Here is a 17,691-nt window from a genome sequence, read left to right as displayed (position 1 = left end):
ATCGATTATTTTAAAATCACAGACTACACAATAGACAATGATCATCAATCTATTAAAATGTGAATGAATTAAAAAAAAAAATTGAACCTGCGTATAAAGAGATGTTTAGGCGTTGAAATTGAAATTTATCAACACCATCAACATCGACAACAACAAAATGTTATCATCATTAATTAAAATCAAATTATCGGAAGAATCTGATTTGATTTGAATTTTTTGATTTTTGTTCACGAACTTTATTAATCAATCAATTGATCGATTGATTTAATTGATCAGTGGCAATATGCAATGCAAATGCAAAAAAAAAACCGAATGAAAATTCCAACCACACAGTGAGAGAAATGAGAGAGAGAAAAAAAAATTTCATTTACCAAAAGCCGGGTGTGGTATGGAATAATAAATGGCAGCAATCAAAATGGTGGGGGATGGATCTGGATGATCAAAAATTTTTTGTTCCGTTTTGACATCAATTTAAAAAAAAACATTTCATCATTGAACACATTGTCGTAGCCGCTGGATAATGTTGTTGTTGTTGAAGCAACAACAACAGCAACGACAACAACAACAAAATGTTTGCCTGTATTTTTAGTAGCTACGTTTATTATATCATTATTATTCACGATTTTGCGCTGAATTTTTTTTGTCGTTGCTTTCATTTCAATCAAATCGAATCAAATCAAATAAAAAATTGGCCCACCAATCAAGCAATTGAGGTTTTGTGGATAATTCTGTCTTTTTTTGGTTCATTTTCATTTGAATTTCGGAAATTTCAAATTTTTTGTTGTTGTTGTTGTTGTTGTTGACCCGAATCAATATATATATATATAGTTAGTGTGATGATAACTTAATTAATATTTTTTCTTTTTTTTTCGTTTTCTTTTCATGAAATTTTCAATCAATTTTTTTTTTACTTTTCTTGATTATCAACAATTGAAATCATTCATTGAGTTGAATGGATGGCAGAAAAAAAAATCACAATTAAAAAAAATAAAAAACGGACAAAAACGGACAATTTGAAATAGTTTTTTTTGTGCTGCTGCTGCTGCTGCTGATCATTCTTTTTTTTTGTTTCATTCAACAATGATGATGATGATGATGAATCAATGATAAGAATGGGAGAAAGTCTTCATTAAGGTGGAAATAAATGAAAAAATCCATTCCAACAAAGACTATATTATTATCATCATCAATTGATCGATTGACTACTGATTAATATTGTGATCATTTTTTTTTTTACTTTTATTCGGTCATTTTCCTTCGATATGATCTTATGAACTAACGAAATTCCATTTATTGTATGAAGAGTGATGCTTGTTGTTGTTGCAGAGTTGATGAGCAAACGATTGATGATGATGATGATCATCATCATCATCATCATGAGACAAGAATCTTTGATCAAACTACATTGATAAGCAAAAAAAAATTTTTTTTTGTTTTGTTTTCCATCAATATTATTATTTTGATCATTTTTCAATTTGGAACAACAACAACAACAACGACAACAAAAATCGTGACCATTTGCTACCGAATTTTACATCTTTCGAGGTGATAATGACGATGATTATATATTGTATAGATTGATCATATTGAATATTGTATTCTTGATTAGAATCTTCATTTAACGAATTGTCTTTATTGTCGGATATTTGTGTGTGTGTGATAATAATAATTTGCCATCTAAATGATCAAAGAAAAAACGCCTTGTGTTCGTCGTGTGGCACACGCAAACTCACATACAATTCTTTATCCATTTCAATCGATTTTGGCCATTTTATATTGAACATTCTTACTATAGTATGAAACGATTTATAACGATCATCATCAACATGGCAGTCAGCAACAAAAAAAAAAAAAAAAAAAAAAAAAAATTATGGGTGATGATGATGATAATAATAATGTGATAACGGTCAATTTGGAATCAAAAAAAAAATTTTCTTGTTTTCAATTTTTTTTTCTGAGAAAAATGAACATCTTAATCAATGACATACACACACACACACACACACATTGGATAGATACCAATTTTGGCAAATTTATGACTTTTTTTTCTCTCTTGTCGTTGATCATCAGCATCCAGTTAAGGTGTTTGACATTTAAAATCATAAAATATGAAAATGAAAAAAAAGAGCTCAATAAAATGAAATGATTGATTTCAAATCTATTTAGACGATAGCCATATGATAACAACAACAACAACAATGTCATGGATAATTCAGAAAGGCAAAAAAAAAAATCTGGGGCTTTTTTTAAATTAATTAAACCATCACTCACACACACACTTGCACAATAATCATTCAACGAAAACCTAGTGCAAGTTGTTTATTCTCAATGAATAATCATTTTGATTTTGATTGATTACTACAGACAGCCATATAGAATATATATATATATATTGGTGGATGAAGATGGCCAATTGAATGTGTCAATCGATTAATCAATCAAACAAATGAATGGATGAATAAAAAAGAAAACAAACAAACAAACAATTTTCAAAGTTTAACAGTAAGGAAGTAAAAAAAAAAATGTCAAAATATCGATATCGTTTGTAGAGAGATAAATGAAAAATAAAACAACGATTATTTGTTTTATTTGATCAAGTATTTGAAATATATATATCATAATTATTATTTTATACATCAAAAAAAAAAAAAAAAAAAAAAATTTCTGTTGGCAAACGATAAAATTATCATTCAAACATCATCAAAAATGAAATGAATCTAAACAGGATGACAAACATTATTACATTGAACATAAACATAAATAATAAAATACACATACATTTTGCCATGATTCAATAGTCACAATTTGCCACTGTTTTTTTTTCTGTTCGATTTCAATTATTGGATTTCTCCATAATTCAAATCAAATGTCTATATAGACATAGTATTACTACTACGTTCATGATTTTGGATCAATTTCTATAATAATAAAATTATCATCATGATCATCATGAAAATGAGAGAAAATACACTAATAATAATTGTCCATAAATGAACAATCATGTCATTGCATTCACGTTCTAATCGAAAAATCGATTCGATTTCGATCAAATTAACACTATCATTATTAACGATTGATTTGGAATGAAGATTATGATTAAGATGTGCACGACAACGATGGAGAATCACATCATCATCATCATCATCATCATCTCAATCGAATGGCAAACATATCTATATGTGATGGCCGATTTTTTTTTCACCATTTGCCAATCGTGACAACACCAACACAATGCATATCATCATATCAACACCTTGTTGCATATCGATTTATCAATAAAAAAAAACTAAAAAGAAAAGACATACCTCTATTATCGATGACAATATTGTAAGGATTTTATGAATACCATGTTCCGGGTGTTCGAATTCAAGATTCCGAGCAAAATTTCTATTTTTTTCACACGCTATATATGAACGGTGCATTTATTTTTGAATTTTAGCCGTTGAAATTCGATTTTTGTGTGTGGTGTGTTGCGTGATCCCGCCCTTTTTGTGGCTCAAACATTTTTCATGTCAATGTCATGTTGAGATTTTTTTAATTGTAAAAACAAAAATAATTCAAAATGACGTCCGATAAAATTTCGAATAAAAATGACCGTAAAATTATTGTGGAAGAGGAATGGCAAAAACTGGTCCAGTCAATAAATCAACCGGCTGATTATAATGAAATAAACAAACGTTATGATCGTTGCTCAAAATTGATAAATGAACATCTACATTTACGTGATGAATTGAAAAAAACTTTTGATGATAATATTCAGACAGTGTTACGTGAATCAAATCTGGAATTCAATGATGATGATCCGATTCCAACGTTGCCACAATTGATACAGAATCAAAAACAAACATTTGACCGATATCAACAATCGAAACAAACACTCAACGATATAACACATGAACAATTGAAATCAGAAGAACAATTGAAATCACTTCAAACAGAAATTGAAACTTTACGCAAAAAACGAGATCAGCTAAAACAAACCATCGATGAAATAGACAATAATATTCGGGTAAAATCAAAGAACATTTATCTTCAAACACATAATAACGAATTGATTGCTTGTAAGTTATATATACCACCAATTAAAAAACAAATTATATAATTTGATTAATTTTTTCCCCCCTTTCATTTGATTAGGCCTTTTCAATCACACTGATGGCCATTTACAGGATTGTTTAATCAAAAACAAAGAAAATTCTACCAAAGAGGATTTTTGGCGTGATTTAAGTCGAATAATTTTGAATGATTGAATGTACAATGTACATATATTTATGGAATTTTCATTTTTTATTTTTATAATGACAAAAATAAATGTCGATTTGATTTGAATTGATGTGATGTAATCATGATAATCGTGTTGATAATAATGATGATGATGTTGGTCCAAAAGGAATTGTTGATTGAGACATTTGATTTGCAAATTTCAGAACAAGATTTAAAATTTATGTATGGTTGTCCATTTAAAAAATTATACGAATGTGATGATTATTATTATACATTGAAAACCAAATTCAACAATGATTATAAAGCTAATGAAAAAACTGAATTGGTCATTTCTGTTCTAGAAAGAATAATGTTGGCCGAAGGAAATCTATCAATGATATATGAGCCACGTGTTTTACCATCATTTGGTCTACATATCTGTACACGTCGTCCATGTGATTGTTATGTACAAAATTGTTTTACATATTGTGCATGGAATTGGTGCCATGTACAACCATTGAATGATGAAGATGATAGCTGGATTTATATTCCATGTATTACTGATTATAATCTGGATAGTTGTCTGAATCTTGAATGGCCATGTCAAAAATATTGTTAGAATTTGAATTATAAAATAAAATTAATAATAGTAAATCGATCGATTCCCGCTCAAATACTGTTGCCTATGAACAGCCCTTTCTGGCAAAAATTTTTTTTTTGCTCAGCGTGATTCATGTTTGCAGTATAGAATTTTGTTCCAAAAAAAATTTTTCACTTGTTTTGATGATTAAATAATGGCCGATTTAACTGTTAAATCTAATCTTAGTGGTAAAAAACTTGATTCGGCTGAAGATGTCACCGATTTAGTGGAACAGATTCGTGATAATGAAGATAAGATTGGCACTCTGCAATTGGACGGTAATTCGTATGGTGTTGAACCGTTGAAAGAAATTGGTCAATCACTTCAAACCTGTCATAATCTTCGTCACTTATTCTTGAATGATATGTTCACCAGTCGTTTAAAAGATGAAATACCTATGGCATTACGTTATCTATTGGGTGGTGTACAAGCAAGTCAAGCACAAATCATAACATTGAATCTAAATGATAATGCAATCGGCCCGGTAACGATGCCGGAATTGTTACCATTTCTTCGTAGCGAACAATTCACATCATTACGGCATCTTTACCTGAATAATTGTGGTCTAGGTATTAAAGGTGGAACAATGTTGGCCACAGTTCTTTCTGGATTTGAAAATTTAACCGAATTAGTCATTGGAAGAAATCGTTTGGAGATTGATGGAATCATGGAAATCAGTTCGGCATTAACCAAATTGACTACATTAGAACGTTTGGAATTACCACAAAATGGTACGAAAGAACAAGGAATAATTCGTCTATGTGAAGCGCTGAAACAGAATTGTAATTTGAAAATTCTGAACCTGAATGATAATGTTCTGACAACAACATCCGATGATTTGGCTTCATCGTTAAAAAAATTGGACAAACTAGAAGTATTAAATCTGGGTGATTGTTTACTGAAAACCAAAGGAGCCATTATTGTTCTATCAGCTTTAGATTCTCTATATCGTGAAAAATGGTGTTCACGAATCCGAGAAATTAATCTCAGTGGAAATGAAATTGGTATTGATGCAAAAGAAATGATCATAGCAACAGTGGAAACAATATTGGAAACAAGAGAAAATGACCAAACAAAACTAAAACTTGATCTTAGTGTCCAATAATTTCGGTACTGTGATTGTTGATGAATTAAGAAATCATTTTGGTTCTGTTATTGATTTGATTATTGATGATGACCAAGGTTCGGAAGATGAACAAGCTGATGATGATGATGATAATGGCTGCCAATTGGAAGAATCGAATCAATCAATTGATAATAAAACTTTGATGAACGATGAACTGGATGAAAATCTATTGGCCAATCCGGAAGCATTACAAGAACATTTGAATACACGATACAAAGATCTTGAATCATTATGTCGAAGATTTTTTATCGTATCGACAGATGGTTTTAACAAAACGGAAAAATCTTTGAACAAACATGCTACTGCCGAAATCGATGCTCTCATCAAAGTTGGTAGGAAAAAATTTCTGAAAAATGAATCCGATTTTATTCTACTCAATACATTGCTCGCTGTTTGTGGCCTATTGAAAGCTGAAGATCGTACAAAATCACCACGTAAAGATGCTGATCTTAGTGGACCAATATTGGCATTGGCACGTGTGTCCAAAGAATTTGCCGATGATGTCAATCAAAAACGTTGTATCAAAGATTTGTTGCTAGAAAAATTGAAAGAAAATCGTTATCAAACACTTCAAAATGAAATTTATTCACTAATTTACAGTTTTTGAGTGAGACGTGAAAAAGAATTCATGATGTTTTTTTACATTAAATAATAAACAATAATAACATTTATATCATATTATCATCTTGTATCATTTTTTTCATTTTCTTTTAATTTTTTCTCTTTTTCCGATTCTTCGGCCAGATATGTAAACAAATCACGAAATGATTCGAATTCAGTTCTACCTTGTGGTGGATCATTACGAGGAATTCGTGGCAATTTTTCACCAACTTTTTGTCGAAAATCTTTAAGCTAATTGAATTGAGATGTTGTGATGAAAAATTTTAAAGAAAAAAAATAAAATAAAATAAACATACATTTTTTGCACCAATACCAAACCATATCAAAGCGGATAATATACCGACGCCTCCAAATGCATACAATGAACCAAGACCAAGTGCACGTGTTGCCAAACGTACACCACTTTCCATTGGTGGTGGTTTCGGTGTTCCCGGTTGATTTGGTCGATCGGGTAACATCATTAAACCCTATCGTTTGGATATATACAAATTAAATTTGTCCGGTGTCAAGAGAGCAAATACCTTATTGAACGCTGTTTCATCATTTTTTTTGGCCAAAGAAATACCGTTGGAAAAACCAAACAATAAACCGACGGCAGCAATTGAACCAAGGAATAATGTTTCTACCAGAAACAAAAAATTAACGCGAATTTTAGAAAAATTTCCCAATGCAACTTTACCCCAAAATTTGTTGTCTTCTTTTTTCGTTACATCATTCGATGATATGGATGATTCTGTGGTCAGTGAATTTTCCATATATAGTTGATACTTTTGTCTCTCCACAATTGATTGATTGGAATCACGAAATTTAAATTGTTCAATTTTATAAAAAAAAGATCACATGTTTTAAAAATCTCGTGTACGTTATTCATGAATGATTCGTAGAAAAAAAAATTGTTTCGGCAATAAGATGAATGTCAATCCCCGTTTGTTTACAACGCAATTATTAACCCACCCAAATATCCAAAAAAAATCTATTCTACAACAAGTGGATAAATATAGAATTTTCTTTTTTTCAAAGAGAATCGTAAGAACCAAAGAATCAAAGGAAAAATGATGAACCGAATGTTTGGTAAACCGAAAGACAAGGTACCACCACCAAATCTTTCAGATGTGATTGCCAATGTAAGTAAGCAGTTGACATTTTTCATTATTTTCATTTTTCAATTCTAATATTCATTATTGATTCAATCAGGTTGATAGTCGTACTGAATCGATTGATAAAAAGATACAGAAATTGGAAGCCGATCTTGTCAAATACAAGGATCAGATGAAAAAAATGCGTGAAGGTCCGGCCAAGAATGCAATCAAACAAAGAGCATTGAATATTTTAAAGCAAAGAAAAATGTATGAAAATCAACGTGAACAATTAATGCAACAGTCATTCAACATGGAACAAACAAACATGGCAACACAAACGCTCAAAGATACTCAAGTGACCGTATGTAAAATGTATTTTTGGAACTTTTTTTCACTCTTTTTTTTCTGTTTTAAAGGTGAATGCAATGAAATTGGGTGTCAAAGAGATGAAAAAAGAATACAAAAAAATCAACATTGATCAGATTGAGGTTAGTTTACATTGAAATCAGTTAATGATTTTAATTAATGTTGTGCTTACCGAATTTTAACTAGGATTTACAAGATGATCTTGCCGATATGATGGAAGATGCTAATGAAGTTCAAGAAGCATTAGGCCGTTCATATGGTATGCCAGATGTGGATGAAGATGAACTTGAAGCCGAATTAGAAGCATTGAACGATGAACTTGCATTGGATGATACTTCTTATTTGGATGAAGTGTCCAATCTTAAAGTACCATCAAAAGAACCGGGAGCCGAAAGTGTTAATACTGTAAGTTAATTTTTTCATTTATTTCATAATTTTTAACATGATGTTCTCTTTATTTGATATTTCAGGATGGTCAATTGGTTGATGAATTTGGTCTGCCAAAATTGCCTGCTACATAAACATTATATATATAAATATCTATCACAAACATTAACACATTTGTAATTGAGATTGAGATAATATAATTTTTTAAAATCCAGTTACTACTCATTTTTTTCCTTGTTTTTAACTAAAAAAAAAAATTCTAATAAACTTTGACAAATAACATACATTATCAATTTTGAAATACTGTACAGTTTTAATAAAAAAAATGATGATGATGACTAGATTTTTTTTTCTGTTCAATTTTATGATCAACATTGATCTAATTGGACATTATATTGATATATGATACGTTGTAATACTTTAAAACGTTCAGCTCGATTACAAAGTCTGTAGGTAAGATTTTTCAAAAAATCCATATAATATGGTGTAGAACGATGTTGAAAATGTATACTCCATACATTGTCCAATACTTCGAATGTATAATTGGCGGCAAACATTTCACTAATATGCATTACTTTGTTCATTCCATAATTGAATAAATTTTCATCATACAATGGAAGATGTGAATTTTTTTCAACTATAATATATGGTTCATATTTATCATGGAATCTATAGGTTATGTTGTATGGTCCATTGGTATGATACCATTTCCAATAATTGGTTAGGCCATGTACTTCATTCGATTCATGTAAACGAAATGGTTCAATCATTGGATCATCTCGATGTATTAATTGAATTAGTTCATCTTTGCTTTTAAGTATTGGATCTTCTTTGTTCGGTATTTCTAGATATTCGAAAGCTGGAACAACAAATGCAATACGGCAACCATCCGTATCATGTTGTCGAAGATAACTGGAATGATATTTATTCAATGTGTTAAGGAAATTAGTTTCAAGATTAGGTGATGGTTGAAAATCTGCATCCACTAGAAACATGAATCTAGTCTGAACCATTTTTATGGCTAAATTACGTAGAACATTGATTGGGTAATGTTGCAGATTGACCGAAGGCACTAAAATGATTGTACTTTTTTCAAATGATATTTTCAATGAACCAATCTTTTTATTGATGTATAAACGTTGCCAATCTTGAATTCTACCATTTGTCGAATTATTGGTCAATACATGAATGGATATGGAAACTGGTCCATTCCAAGTGCGTAATGATTGCTCAAGAATGACAAGTCGATCCATCGATACTTGTGAAACGAATGTCACTTGATGATTTGTGGTGGATTTTTCCATTTCAAAACGAGGCATTTTCAGGATTTCATAGTCAGTATTCGATAATTGATTCGATTTCTTCACTTGATGATCGTTAGGTTGAAATGAACACCAAGAACAAATATCATAAGCAGAAAAAAGTGGATCAAGTCCAGCTAAGATAATAAAAAAACCATAATAAGAAAAAAAATTGAACATAAAATCCAATAAAAACTACTGACCAGATTCACTAGTCAAACGAACATCAGTGAATGATGCGATACCAGAATAGCCATAACATGCCAACATGATTGTAACCGATTTAATCGTTTTTGTTGAACGATAATCTTCCACACGAAGTGACCATGATTCACTTTCATAACGAAATTTCAACCTAAATGGATAGAAAAAGATTTTACAAATTTTTTATTGTAAATACTAAAAATATAACCTACCTGATAATTTCATCTGTACCATCAACATGTTCTATTAATGCTAACATTCCATAGAACCCATCATTAGATTGTTCAACCAATTGTTCAGCTGTAGCACGAACACTAAAATATAGATGTCTAACATTCGATTCTATCTTAAACGGTACAAATTGATAAATGGCTCGTATGGAATTCGGTTTACATTTAGCAATGAAAATCTTTATCATATGTTCAAATTCATAGAATCATTAAAATCATCAGAGATAGCCATCATACTAAATACCTTATCACAAAATGTCCAACGATTATTGAAACATTGAATTTTTTCCTCCCAACGAAAATGATCACTAAACCAACCGATATGTGTTAATTGCTGAGATCGTATCAGATTCGAATGCAACAAATTGATTGCATTCGGTCCGAATATTGTTGAATCAGTGAAATCCATTTTAACCAATTTATAACGTCGTTCAGAATCAATATCATCATTGGTAACTGGTCTGGAAAATATGGATATTTTTCCTTTATCTGGATGATCATGACTAGTCGCATGTTTGCTGTATTGTTTTAATCAAAAATGTTTTTATAAACAAAAACCGAAAAAAAGCATACGATAATGATACGAACCTATGATATGTATCACTATAATAATTTAAGGAAATTATGAATCAATAGAATAGAGAATAATGAATGTAATACGATGGCAATGATAACTATTCGGAATGTGCTTGTCTTTTTCAATTCTTTCTGTAATCGTAACAGAAAATAATCAAATCTACCTGGTGGATAATATGGTGGCAAAGACATGATGATGATGATGATAATTTGAACATGTTTATGGATCGATCTATTTTGTTTTTGGATCATTCTGTAGTTTAACACATATTTTATGAATGGCCTATGCAGAATTTCGAATTTTTTTTCAACGCGCTAAAAAAAACTTAAAATTTTAATCAGAATTCTCTTCCATTAATTAATCATTCATCGTAATGATAAACTCTCCAAACTGATACTAGCACTTAGTTCATGAGCATAGTTATACATATCGGGTTTCAATTTATCAAATTCAATTTTTTCAACCGATAAATCTTTCACTATTTCATCACCATTAGCCAATGTATCTTCTTTGGCTTTACAAATTTCCATACAAACAAGTTTCAATCGATAATCTTTGCATTGTAAATCTTGTGCCAAAGAACGTGTCATATTTTTCAATTGTATTGAATCAATAACTTCAAAACGATTCATTTGTCGTAATGATTCCAATATTTTTCGCTGTTCGGCAAATAAATAGATGGCCGTCTGTAAATAATCAATTGTTATGTTTGTTTTACCAGCTTGAACATTCTGTTCCAAATAATTCAGATAAGCATTTGACCATTTTTTCAGATTGTAATAATAAATGATATCATTTTCTTTATTCTTTGCTATATGTAGAGCCGCTACATTGACAAACCATTGATACCATTCAATGGCTTGTGGCCACATTTCCAATTCAATATAACGATCACAAAGTTTCGATACCAAACAGATGAATAGTTGTGATTCAAGATAAACATAGCTTGCCAATGAACCCATCAATTCTTCAATGTTTCCAAGCCAAGCTTTTTGATTATTAATACTAGAGATTAAACGAATGGCTCGTTGTAGTGTTTGAAATTGTTTCTGTACCAATGTCATTATTGATGGACTTTCATATCGTCGTTCACAGATCATACACCAATCATTGAGAAATTCATCCATATCAAACGGTATTGGACCATTACAATTTTCACAGCGAATGGCAAAACATGAATCACGTGTTTCTTCCAAACATCGTGAACAGGCACACATTATATATAGATTTTGTAGATAACGTTGTCGTTTGAATAGCGAATATTCTTTTGGCACACCATATGTAATTGTGATCGATTCATTGGCCGCTATATTCTTAATGGTTTTGACCACAAATTTTTGACCATCGAATGTCCATTCAGCATTTGGATCACATTCATGATTGATATGTGATCCAAACAGGCATTGAAATGAAGCAATTTGTTGTCTATCTTGGTGTTCTTTTTGTTGCCAACTATATTCATTCAATTGTGTTCGTACAATCGAAATGGCAAAATGTTCAATAATTTCGATCAATTCTTTTTGTTCGAATTGTTGAATATCAATATTCATTTTATAACAATAAATCATGAACAATATGATTGCATTACATAATTCCACTGATCGTCGCCATGGTTTACGACGAACAATTCTTTGATATAATTCCCGTTGACTAATAAAAAACCATTGATTAGCTTTTGATATATCTAATCCTTGAGTGGTTTGTTGTGCCAATTGTTCCAAACAAGATTGTAATGAAAATGTTTGCAACTGGGAAATGATTCGAAAATGGAATTATTATAAATTAACACAAATGCATTGAACCATACTCACTTCATCACGATGAAGAGCCAGATTTAAATGCGGCAATTGAATGAAATCACGATAAACAGTAATCGATTGATTGCCAAGTTTGTCACGCATCGTTGTCAATAGGCCACATTCATGTTGATGAAAAGCATGCAAAGCTTGTTCAGCACATTTTTTGGTACAGAAAACCACTTCTGTACAATAAAAACAAGGCCAAAATGTATTGGTAACTTTTTTACGACAATTATGGCAATAATCATGGAGAAAATCGGCTGTGAATGAAATGACCATCGGTTGTTCGGATAGGATTTCCGTATTGGCTGCTATATCGGCATTAGTTTGAAAATCATAACGATCACATTGAATCTTTTTGATACGAACACGTTGATCAATCTTTACATCAAGACATTTCACCATTGATGATTGTTGTCCATTATCGATTTCATGTGGGGATTTAAATTTTCGTAATTGTTTTTTAAGTTTTTTATATTGTTTAAGCTTATCTGATGTTAATATTTTTTCATTTTCATCTATAATATCTGCCACCATACGATAAGCTTCGGATGAACGATTTAATCGATTTAGAATGTCTACTTTACGTTCAACTAATGTATAGGATAAACGAATTCCTAATGCATGATCTAAATCTTTCAAACTGGATTCATAATCATCCTGATTCGAATGCAATGTTGATCGTTGACTGAAACAATGAAATAATAGATTATCTTCTTCCATTGGTGTCGAAATAATAGCCATGTTGATATTGTTCATTGCTTTATTTGTAAACGATATATCGGTCAGATTTTTAAGTAAACTAGAAAATTGTTTAAATCGTTGTGCATCGTCTAATGATTTTTTTGTACGTATAATTTCTCGTTCAAATGCAGGAACAAATGATTCGGAAAATTTTTTAGATAAATCCAAATCATTAGTGAGTATGTAATCCAATTGACCACTAGCTTTACTGAAACAATTGGCATTATTATCATAATCAACTTTATCACAAATTTTTCGAATGGATGAATAAATTTCCGAAATGGACATGATATTATTCAAGCGATTTATTTTTAATACACACGAAAAAAAAACAAAACAAAAATAAAAATAAAATACAAAAAAAAACTAATAAAATAACACTGGCCAAACATTGAATATTGGGCCACGATTTTTATACCACACAACATTCATTCAAAATAGTCGAAACAAACAAAAAAAAAAACATTCGAAAATGAAAATTCAGAGAAAAAAAAATTTCATTTATTTTTCAATAATAATAAAAAAAAAAATTTCATTATATTTCAATATAATTCAATATAGCAGAATAGAAAATATAACATCATAAAATTGAATAAAATATAAATTTCTTTTCTTTCAGATTCATGCAGCTGTTGTTGTTGTTAATTTCGAACTAAAAAAAAAATAAAATAATTCATGTGCAAAAAAATCGAAATTCTGACCATCTCTTCAAGTGATTGTTGTTGTTTTTTTCATTTATTTTTTTTTATTCCATCAATGGTTTGGATAGCCAAATTCTTTAGCATCATCCGGTGTAACATCACCATATTGCCATAGATTAAGCTATATATGAAAATTGAAATTATAGTAATTTATAATCAAAAAAAAAAAAAAAAATGTCGAAAAAAACATTCTTACCCCATTCTTTTTGGCATATTCTTGTGCTTCTTTGTATTCACCAACTTTTTTCAACAATCGACGATCACGACGGGTTTTTGTGTCGACAAAAAGCCAACCATCTTTGACCATTTGAAGGACAATATCTTTTTTATTGATTTCATCCAACAATGTTGCCGCTTCCAAACCGTTGCCAACATCTTTGTATTCAGTCTTTAACAGTACTACTTTATTGGCCGTAACATTCATGAACACTGCTCGAACTTCATCTACAAATTCTTCATCCGTATCAGGGAAAACGAATGCAAATGCATATTCTTTAGCTGCCGCTGGAATGCTGGTAAAATTACCCAATGGCAGTGATGCTATATTTTTATTATCCAATGTTTCACGATTACCATAATCAATGTAGATAACTTGTGATTCATTTGCAGTGACCGTTTTTTCTACCCGTGCACGATACCATAATCCATCTTCACTAAATTTGGCCATAACAAGATCACCTTTTTTCGGTCTATATGAACCAGCAATTGGTGGATTGGCCGTTGCTTCTTGCCGTAATCGTAGAAGCATTGCCTCAATTTCTGGTCCATCTTTAACCTGTTGAGCATGAAACGAGGTAAAATCTTTGGCAAGATTTGTGATTATAACACGTTTTCGTTGTGCAACATCATCCACTACTGGCGCCGTTTCATTGTCACCATCTAAATCAATTTCTTCAACATTTTCTACGGCCACTTCTTCCTTATAATCTTTCCAGATTCCACGTCGAGCTGTTTTTGCTTCCGTTTCAACATTGTTCAATTCCATATTTTTATTATATTCTCTCACGGATAGAAGACCATTTCGGACAAGATCCAATGCCAGATTATTATTCTTATCATAATAAACAGAACCAATATAATTGCCGATTTTATCTACGGTTTCAATTTCAACATGAACATCTCGCTGTAGAACACGTAAACGAACATGTCGGACAGCATCGGCTAACATTGGATCATTCGGTCGTGGAGTGTTCACACCTGACAATACTAGATTAATCAGACAACTTTCTTTCGGTATATAAACCTTGAGTTTTGTCGATGATGGAAATACATATTCAATGACTGCTTCACGACGAAGGCCAGTCCAACGGGTTAGAAATGGTGCCATTGATTTCGCTTTAGATAAATCCACAGACAGATCGGCTATTCGTACCATACCGGCATCTGTTTTGTTTGAATGAAGACCTTTATTATTTTTCTGAGCTTTTTGTTCGGCCGCTAGATATGAATCATAATCCGAAGCACGTTGATCATCATCTTGACGATATTTAACCACTGTAGCCAATCCATTCAATACCAATTGTTCGGCAATATTTTGGCCATCACCAGTCAAAACAGTAGAGCATGTTTTTTCCGGAAAATTTTCATTTTTTGGCTGCACATAATCCACACGTACTTTGACCGTTTTGCCGATCAGTCTTTTACGTAGAAATTCACGAGCTTCAAACATGAATGGAATGTCATATAGTGGACGAAACTGTTTTTTTGTATCTGTACCACCGCCACCACCACCACCACTTGATGCTAGCACTGTTTGTCCATCATCGTTCACCAATCTTGGTGCACGAATTGAAGCTAGAAAAATTTTCTTTATTTCTTTTGTATCGTTATGTTGAATAACCAATGAATCGGCACTTGAAATTTCCAAAACTTTAGCATCAAAATTCACTGAACTACTTGATCGAGCTGTTTCTTTGAAATCTTTCCATATTCTCAATTTTCGACTTTTGGCTTCATTTTCTATAGTACGTAATTTTTTAGGATCTTTTGTCAATCCCAAAGTTCGATCAATACATTTTGCGTAGCCTTCGCGTAATAGATATTCAGCAATATCACGATCCATAAATGTAATGGTAGCAACGACCGTATTTCCGCCTGGATTAATCTGTTCAACATGTACTAGAACATCACGTTGCAATAACCGTGATTCGGTAAAGAATCTTGCCTCTTCACCAAATGGTTCGTTTGTTTGTGGACAACGAACACCACTCAATACAACCATGACCATCTGATACGTAACCGATGATTGATCACTTGATGGTAGAAAAAGGCCGATTTTCATTGTTGAACCATCACGAACATGTTCAACAATACCATCCATATTTTTCCCAATAAACGATTGGCCATTTTCAAAGTCTTGTAAAATCGTACGTTTAATAGCATTACCAGCCCATTTACCTTTTGATTTACTACTTTTAACCGCTTCTTCTAGCTCGATCAAACGAACAACATCGGGATTATCTTTGTTTTGAGCACGTTTTACCACATCCACTAATCCTTCATTAACTAATGTTTCGTTTATATTTTCCGATGCAAGAAATATTGTTGCACATTCACGTTGATTATTACCGAAAGGAACTTTATATTCAACACGAAATTGTATTACTTTTCCAACAAGTTTTTTTCGTAAAAATTCTCTTGATTCCCATGCGAATGGTTCATCAGCTGTATGGCTACCATCAGGCAATTTACGGCTAATTTTTGGTGCCAACAAATAGGCTGTAATTTCAATATTATGTGATTAATTTTTTTTTTTTTTTGGAAAAATGTCCAGGATATTACCTAAATTGATTTGTTTTTCAGGTGGTGGTCCACCTTTTGGTTGGCTACGAATAATGATTGAATCACCAGATTGAACCTTTTCATTTTGAAATTTAGATCATAATAATGAAACAAAACAAAACTAAAAAAAATTGTTTTCAACAATCAAAAAAAAAAAACATACGGATTTAACAATAGCATGTTGTAGTGTTTGTGGTGAAGACATTTTTGTTTAACGATAAAATCTATTTTTTCTATTATTCAGAATTCAGAATTTGAGAATTGTAGACAGAAAAAAAAACACAAACAAGAAAATTCAATGAACGAATCAATCGTTTGCGTGTATGTGTGCGTGTGTGTGTGTGTGTCGATTGATGGATATATTGCGATAACTTTGTCGAATATACAAATGGCTCACTTGTTTTGTTCAAACTAATCAAACACAGTAATTATTATCAATTTAAATTTGATGATGATGATGATATCGAAGATTTGAACAAATAATAATAAAAAAAAAGTTGAAAGAAAAAAATTTTCTTCTTCTTCTGCTCAATCTTCAAATGAAATGCTGAGTTGGCTTTGGATGTCTGATGCTGTTTTTTTTCTTGAATGAGAAAAACATACACACACACACACAAATAGGTCGATGTTCTTTGATGATGTGGCATCAGCAGCATGCCGATTCAATTCAATCTCAATATTGAATACCATGCTTGCTGATGTTGTGTATTTTAGTTATTATGAGCCAAAACAAAAAAAAATAATCGCCGGCCCACGATAGATGGCAGGTGCTTTGAATTTTTTCTTTTTAAATTTCCAAATTAAACCGGTTGCTGGTTAGAATAGCCAAATTGGAAATAGCCAAGGCAGAAAACAGACCAAGACTGAAAACAGCCGGTTACGTAATGAAGATGGTGATAAACAAAAACCAGGAAAAAAAAGGCATCAGTTTA

The 17,691-nt window shown here is 31.3% G+C and overlaps 8 protein-coding genes across 8 annotated transcripts; 4 read left to right on the top strand and 4 right to left on the bottom strand.

The window, feature by feature from the left end:
• Positions 1–3,145: 3,145 nt before the first annotated feature.
• LOC124495940 (uncharacterized) lies at positions 3,146–4,329 on the top strand. Its single transcript, XM_047059387.2, has 2 exons — positions 3,146–4,061; positions 4,138–4,329. The coding sequence occupies exons 1-2, from the start codon at positions 3,563–3,565 to the stop codon at positions 4,248–4,250; spliced, it is 612 nt and encodes a 203-aa protein (XP_046915343.2). The 5' UTR covers positions 3,146–3,562; the 3' UTR covers positions 4,251–4,329.
• A 16-nt stretch (positions 4,330–4,345) lies between these two features.
• LOC124495943 (uncharacterized) lies at positions 4,346–4,893 on the top strand. Its single transcript, XM_047059389.2, has one exon. The coding sequence runs from the start codon at positions 4,346–4,348 to the stop codon at positions 4,820–4,822; it is 477 nt and encodes a 158-aa protein (XP_046915345.2). The 3' UTR covers positions 4,823–4,893.
• Positions 4,894–4,965: 72 nt separating this feature from the next.
• Positions 4,966–7,439, bottom strand: LOC124495941 (transmembrane protein 242). Its single transcript, XM_047059388.2, has 4 exons — positions 7,270–7,439; positions 7,112–7,212; positions 6,887–7,057; positions 4,966–6,821 (listed from the first exon to the last, which is right to left on the bottom strand). The coding sequence occupies exons 1-4, from the start codon at positions 7,343–7,345 to the stop codon at positions 6,651–6,653; spliced, it is 519 nt and encodes a 172-aa protein (XP_046915344.1). The 5' UTR covers positions 7,346–7,439; the 3' UTR covers positions 4,966–6,650.
• RanGAP (Ran GTPase activating protein) lies at positions 4,998–6,647 on the top strand. Its single transcript, XM_047059384.2, is given in 2 exon segments — positions 4,998–5,939; positions 5,941–6,647. Coding segments are annotated over 2 exon segments (1,578 nt in total). The 3' UTR covers positions 6,577–6,647.
• A 51-nt stretch (positions 7,440–7,490) lies between the features above and the next one.
• On the top strand, positions 7,491–8,761 carry Vps60 (vacuolar protein sorting 60). The gene is made up of 5 exons (XM_047059386.2): positions 7,491–7,714; positions 7,785–8,030; positions 8,086–8,157; positions 8,222–8,440; positions 8,506–8,761. Exons 1-5 carry the CDS (start codon positions 7,643–7,645, stop codon positions 8,554–8,556), a joined length of 660 nt encoding a protein of 219 aa, XP_046915342.1. The 5' UTR covers positions 7,491–7,642; the 3' UTR covers positions 8,557–8,761.
• LOC124495936 (xylosyl- and glucuronyltransferase LARGE2s-like) lies at positions 8,470–10,985 on the bottom strand. Its single transcript, XM_047059383.2, is given in 6 exon segments — positions 8,470–9,860; positions 9,927–10,078; positions 10,140–10,336; positions 10,402–10,675; positions 10,746–10,774; positions 10,776–10,985. Coding segments are annotated over 6 exon segments (1,932 nt in total). The 3' UTR covers positions 8,470–8,790.
• A 48-nt stretch (positions 10,986–11,033) lies between these two features.
• On the bottom strand, positions 11,034–13,697 carry LOC124495935 (uncharacterized). Its single transcript, XM_047059382.2, has 2 exons — positions 12,546–13,697; positions 11,034–12,482 (listed from the first exon to the last, which is right to left on the bottom strand). Exons 1-2 carry the CDS (start codon positions 13,563–13,565, stop codon positions 11,100–11,102), a joined length of 2,403 nt encoding a protein of 800 aa, XP_046915338.2. The 5' UTR covers positions 13,566–13,697; the 3' UTR covers positions 11,034–11,099.
• A 59-nt stretch (positions 13,698–13,756) lies between these two features.
• On the bottom strand, positions 13,757–17,470 carry Tudor-SN (Staphylococcal nuclease domain-containing protein 1). The gene is made up of 4 exons (XM_047059390.2): positions 16,923–17,470; positions 16,760–16,835; positions 14,175–16,696; positions 13,757–14,099 (listed from the first exon to the last, which is right to left on the bottom strand). Exons 1-4 carry the CDS (start codon positions 16,962–16,964, stop codon positions 14,031–14,033), a joined length of 2,709 nt encoding a protein of 902 aa, XP_046915346.1. The 5' UTR covers positions 16,965–17,470; the 3' UTR covers positions 13,757–14,030.
• Between the last annotated feature and the right edge of the window lie 221 nt (positions 17,471–17,691).

Source organism: Dermatophagoides farinae, chromosome 8 (assembly GCF_024713945.1).
Source record: "Dermatophagoides farinae isolate YC_2012a chromosome 8, ASM2471394v1, whole genome shotgun sequence".
Lineage (NCBI taxonomy): Eukaryota > Metazoa > Arthropoda > Arachnida > Sarcoptiformes > Pyroglyphidae > Dermatophagoides > Dermatophagoides farinae.
Note: the sequence above shows the minus strand (reverse complement) of the source record. Positions and strands in the feature narration are given on the sequence as shown.

Excerpts from the sequence above, each read along its gene's own strand:
- LOC124495940 (XM_047059387.2), top strand. The coding sequence starts at position 3,563 with ATGACGTCCGATAAAATTTCGAATAAAAATGACCGTAAAATTATTGTG. Across the intron at positions 4,062-4,137 it reads TAATAACGAATTGATTGCTT|GCCTTTTCAATCACACTGAT; the intron begins GTAAGTTATATA and ends TCATTTGATTAG.
- LOC124495943 (XM_047059389.2), top strand. The coding sequence starts at position 4,346 with ATGATAATCGTGTTGATAATAATGATGATGATGTTGGTCCAAAAGGAA.
- LOC124495941 (XM_047059388.2), bottom strand. The coding sequence starts at position 7,345 with ATGGAAAATTCACTGACCACAGAATCATCCATATCATCGAATGATGTA. Across the intron at positions 7,213-7,269 it reads AGAAGACAACAAATTTTGGG|AAACATTATTCCTTGGTTCA; the intron begins GTAAAGTTGCAT and ends TGTTTCTGGTAG. Across the intron at positions 6,822-6,886 it reads TTGGTATTGGTGCAAAAAAT|CTTAAAGATTTTCGACAAAA; the intron begins GTATGTTTATTT and ends CAATTCAATTAG.
- Vps60 (XM_047059386.2), top strand. The coding sequence starts at position 7,643 with ATGATGAACCGAATGTTTGGTAAACCGAAAGACAAGGTACCACCACCA. Across the intron at positions 8,031-8,085 it reads TCAAAGATACTCAAGTGACC|GTGAATGCAATGAAATTGGG; the intron begins GTATGTAAAATG and ends TCTGTTTTAAAG. Across the intron at positions 8,158-8,221 it reads TCAACATTGATCAGATTGAG|GATTTACAAGATGATCTTGC; the intron begins GTTAGTTTACAT and ends AATTTTAACTAG.
- LOC124495935 (XM_047059382.2), bottom strand. The coding sequence starts at position 13,565 with ATGTCCATTTCGGAAATTTATTCATCCATTCGAAAAATTTGTGATAAA. Across the intron at positions 12,483-12,545 it reads TGGCTCTTCATCGTGATGAA|TTGCAAACATTTTCATTACA; the intron begins GTGAGTATGGTT and ends ATCATTTCCCAG.
- Tudor-SN (XM_047059390.2), bottom strand. The coding sequence starts at position 16,964 with ATGTCTTCACCACAAACACTACAACATGCTATTGTTAAATCC. Across the intron at positions 16,836-16,922 it reads AACATGCTATTGTTAAATCC|GTTCAATCTGGTGATTCAAT; the intron begins GTATGTTTTTTT and ends CAAAATGAAAAG. Across the intron at positions 16,697-16,759 it reads TGAAAAACAAATCAATTTAG|CCTATTTGTTGGCACCAAAA; the intron begins GTAATATCCTGG and ends TTGAAATTACAG.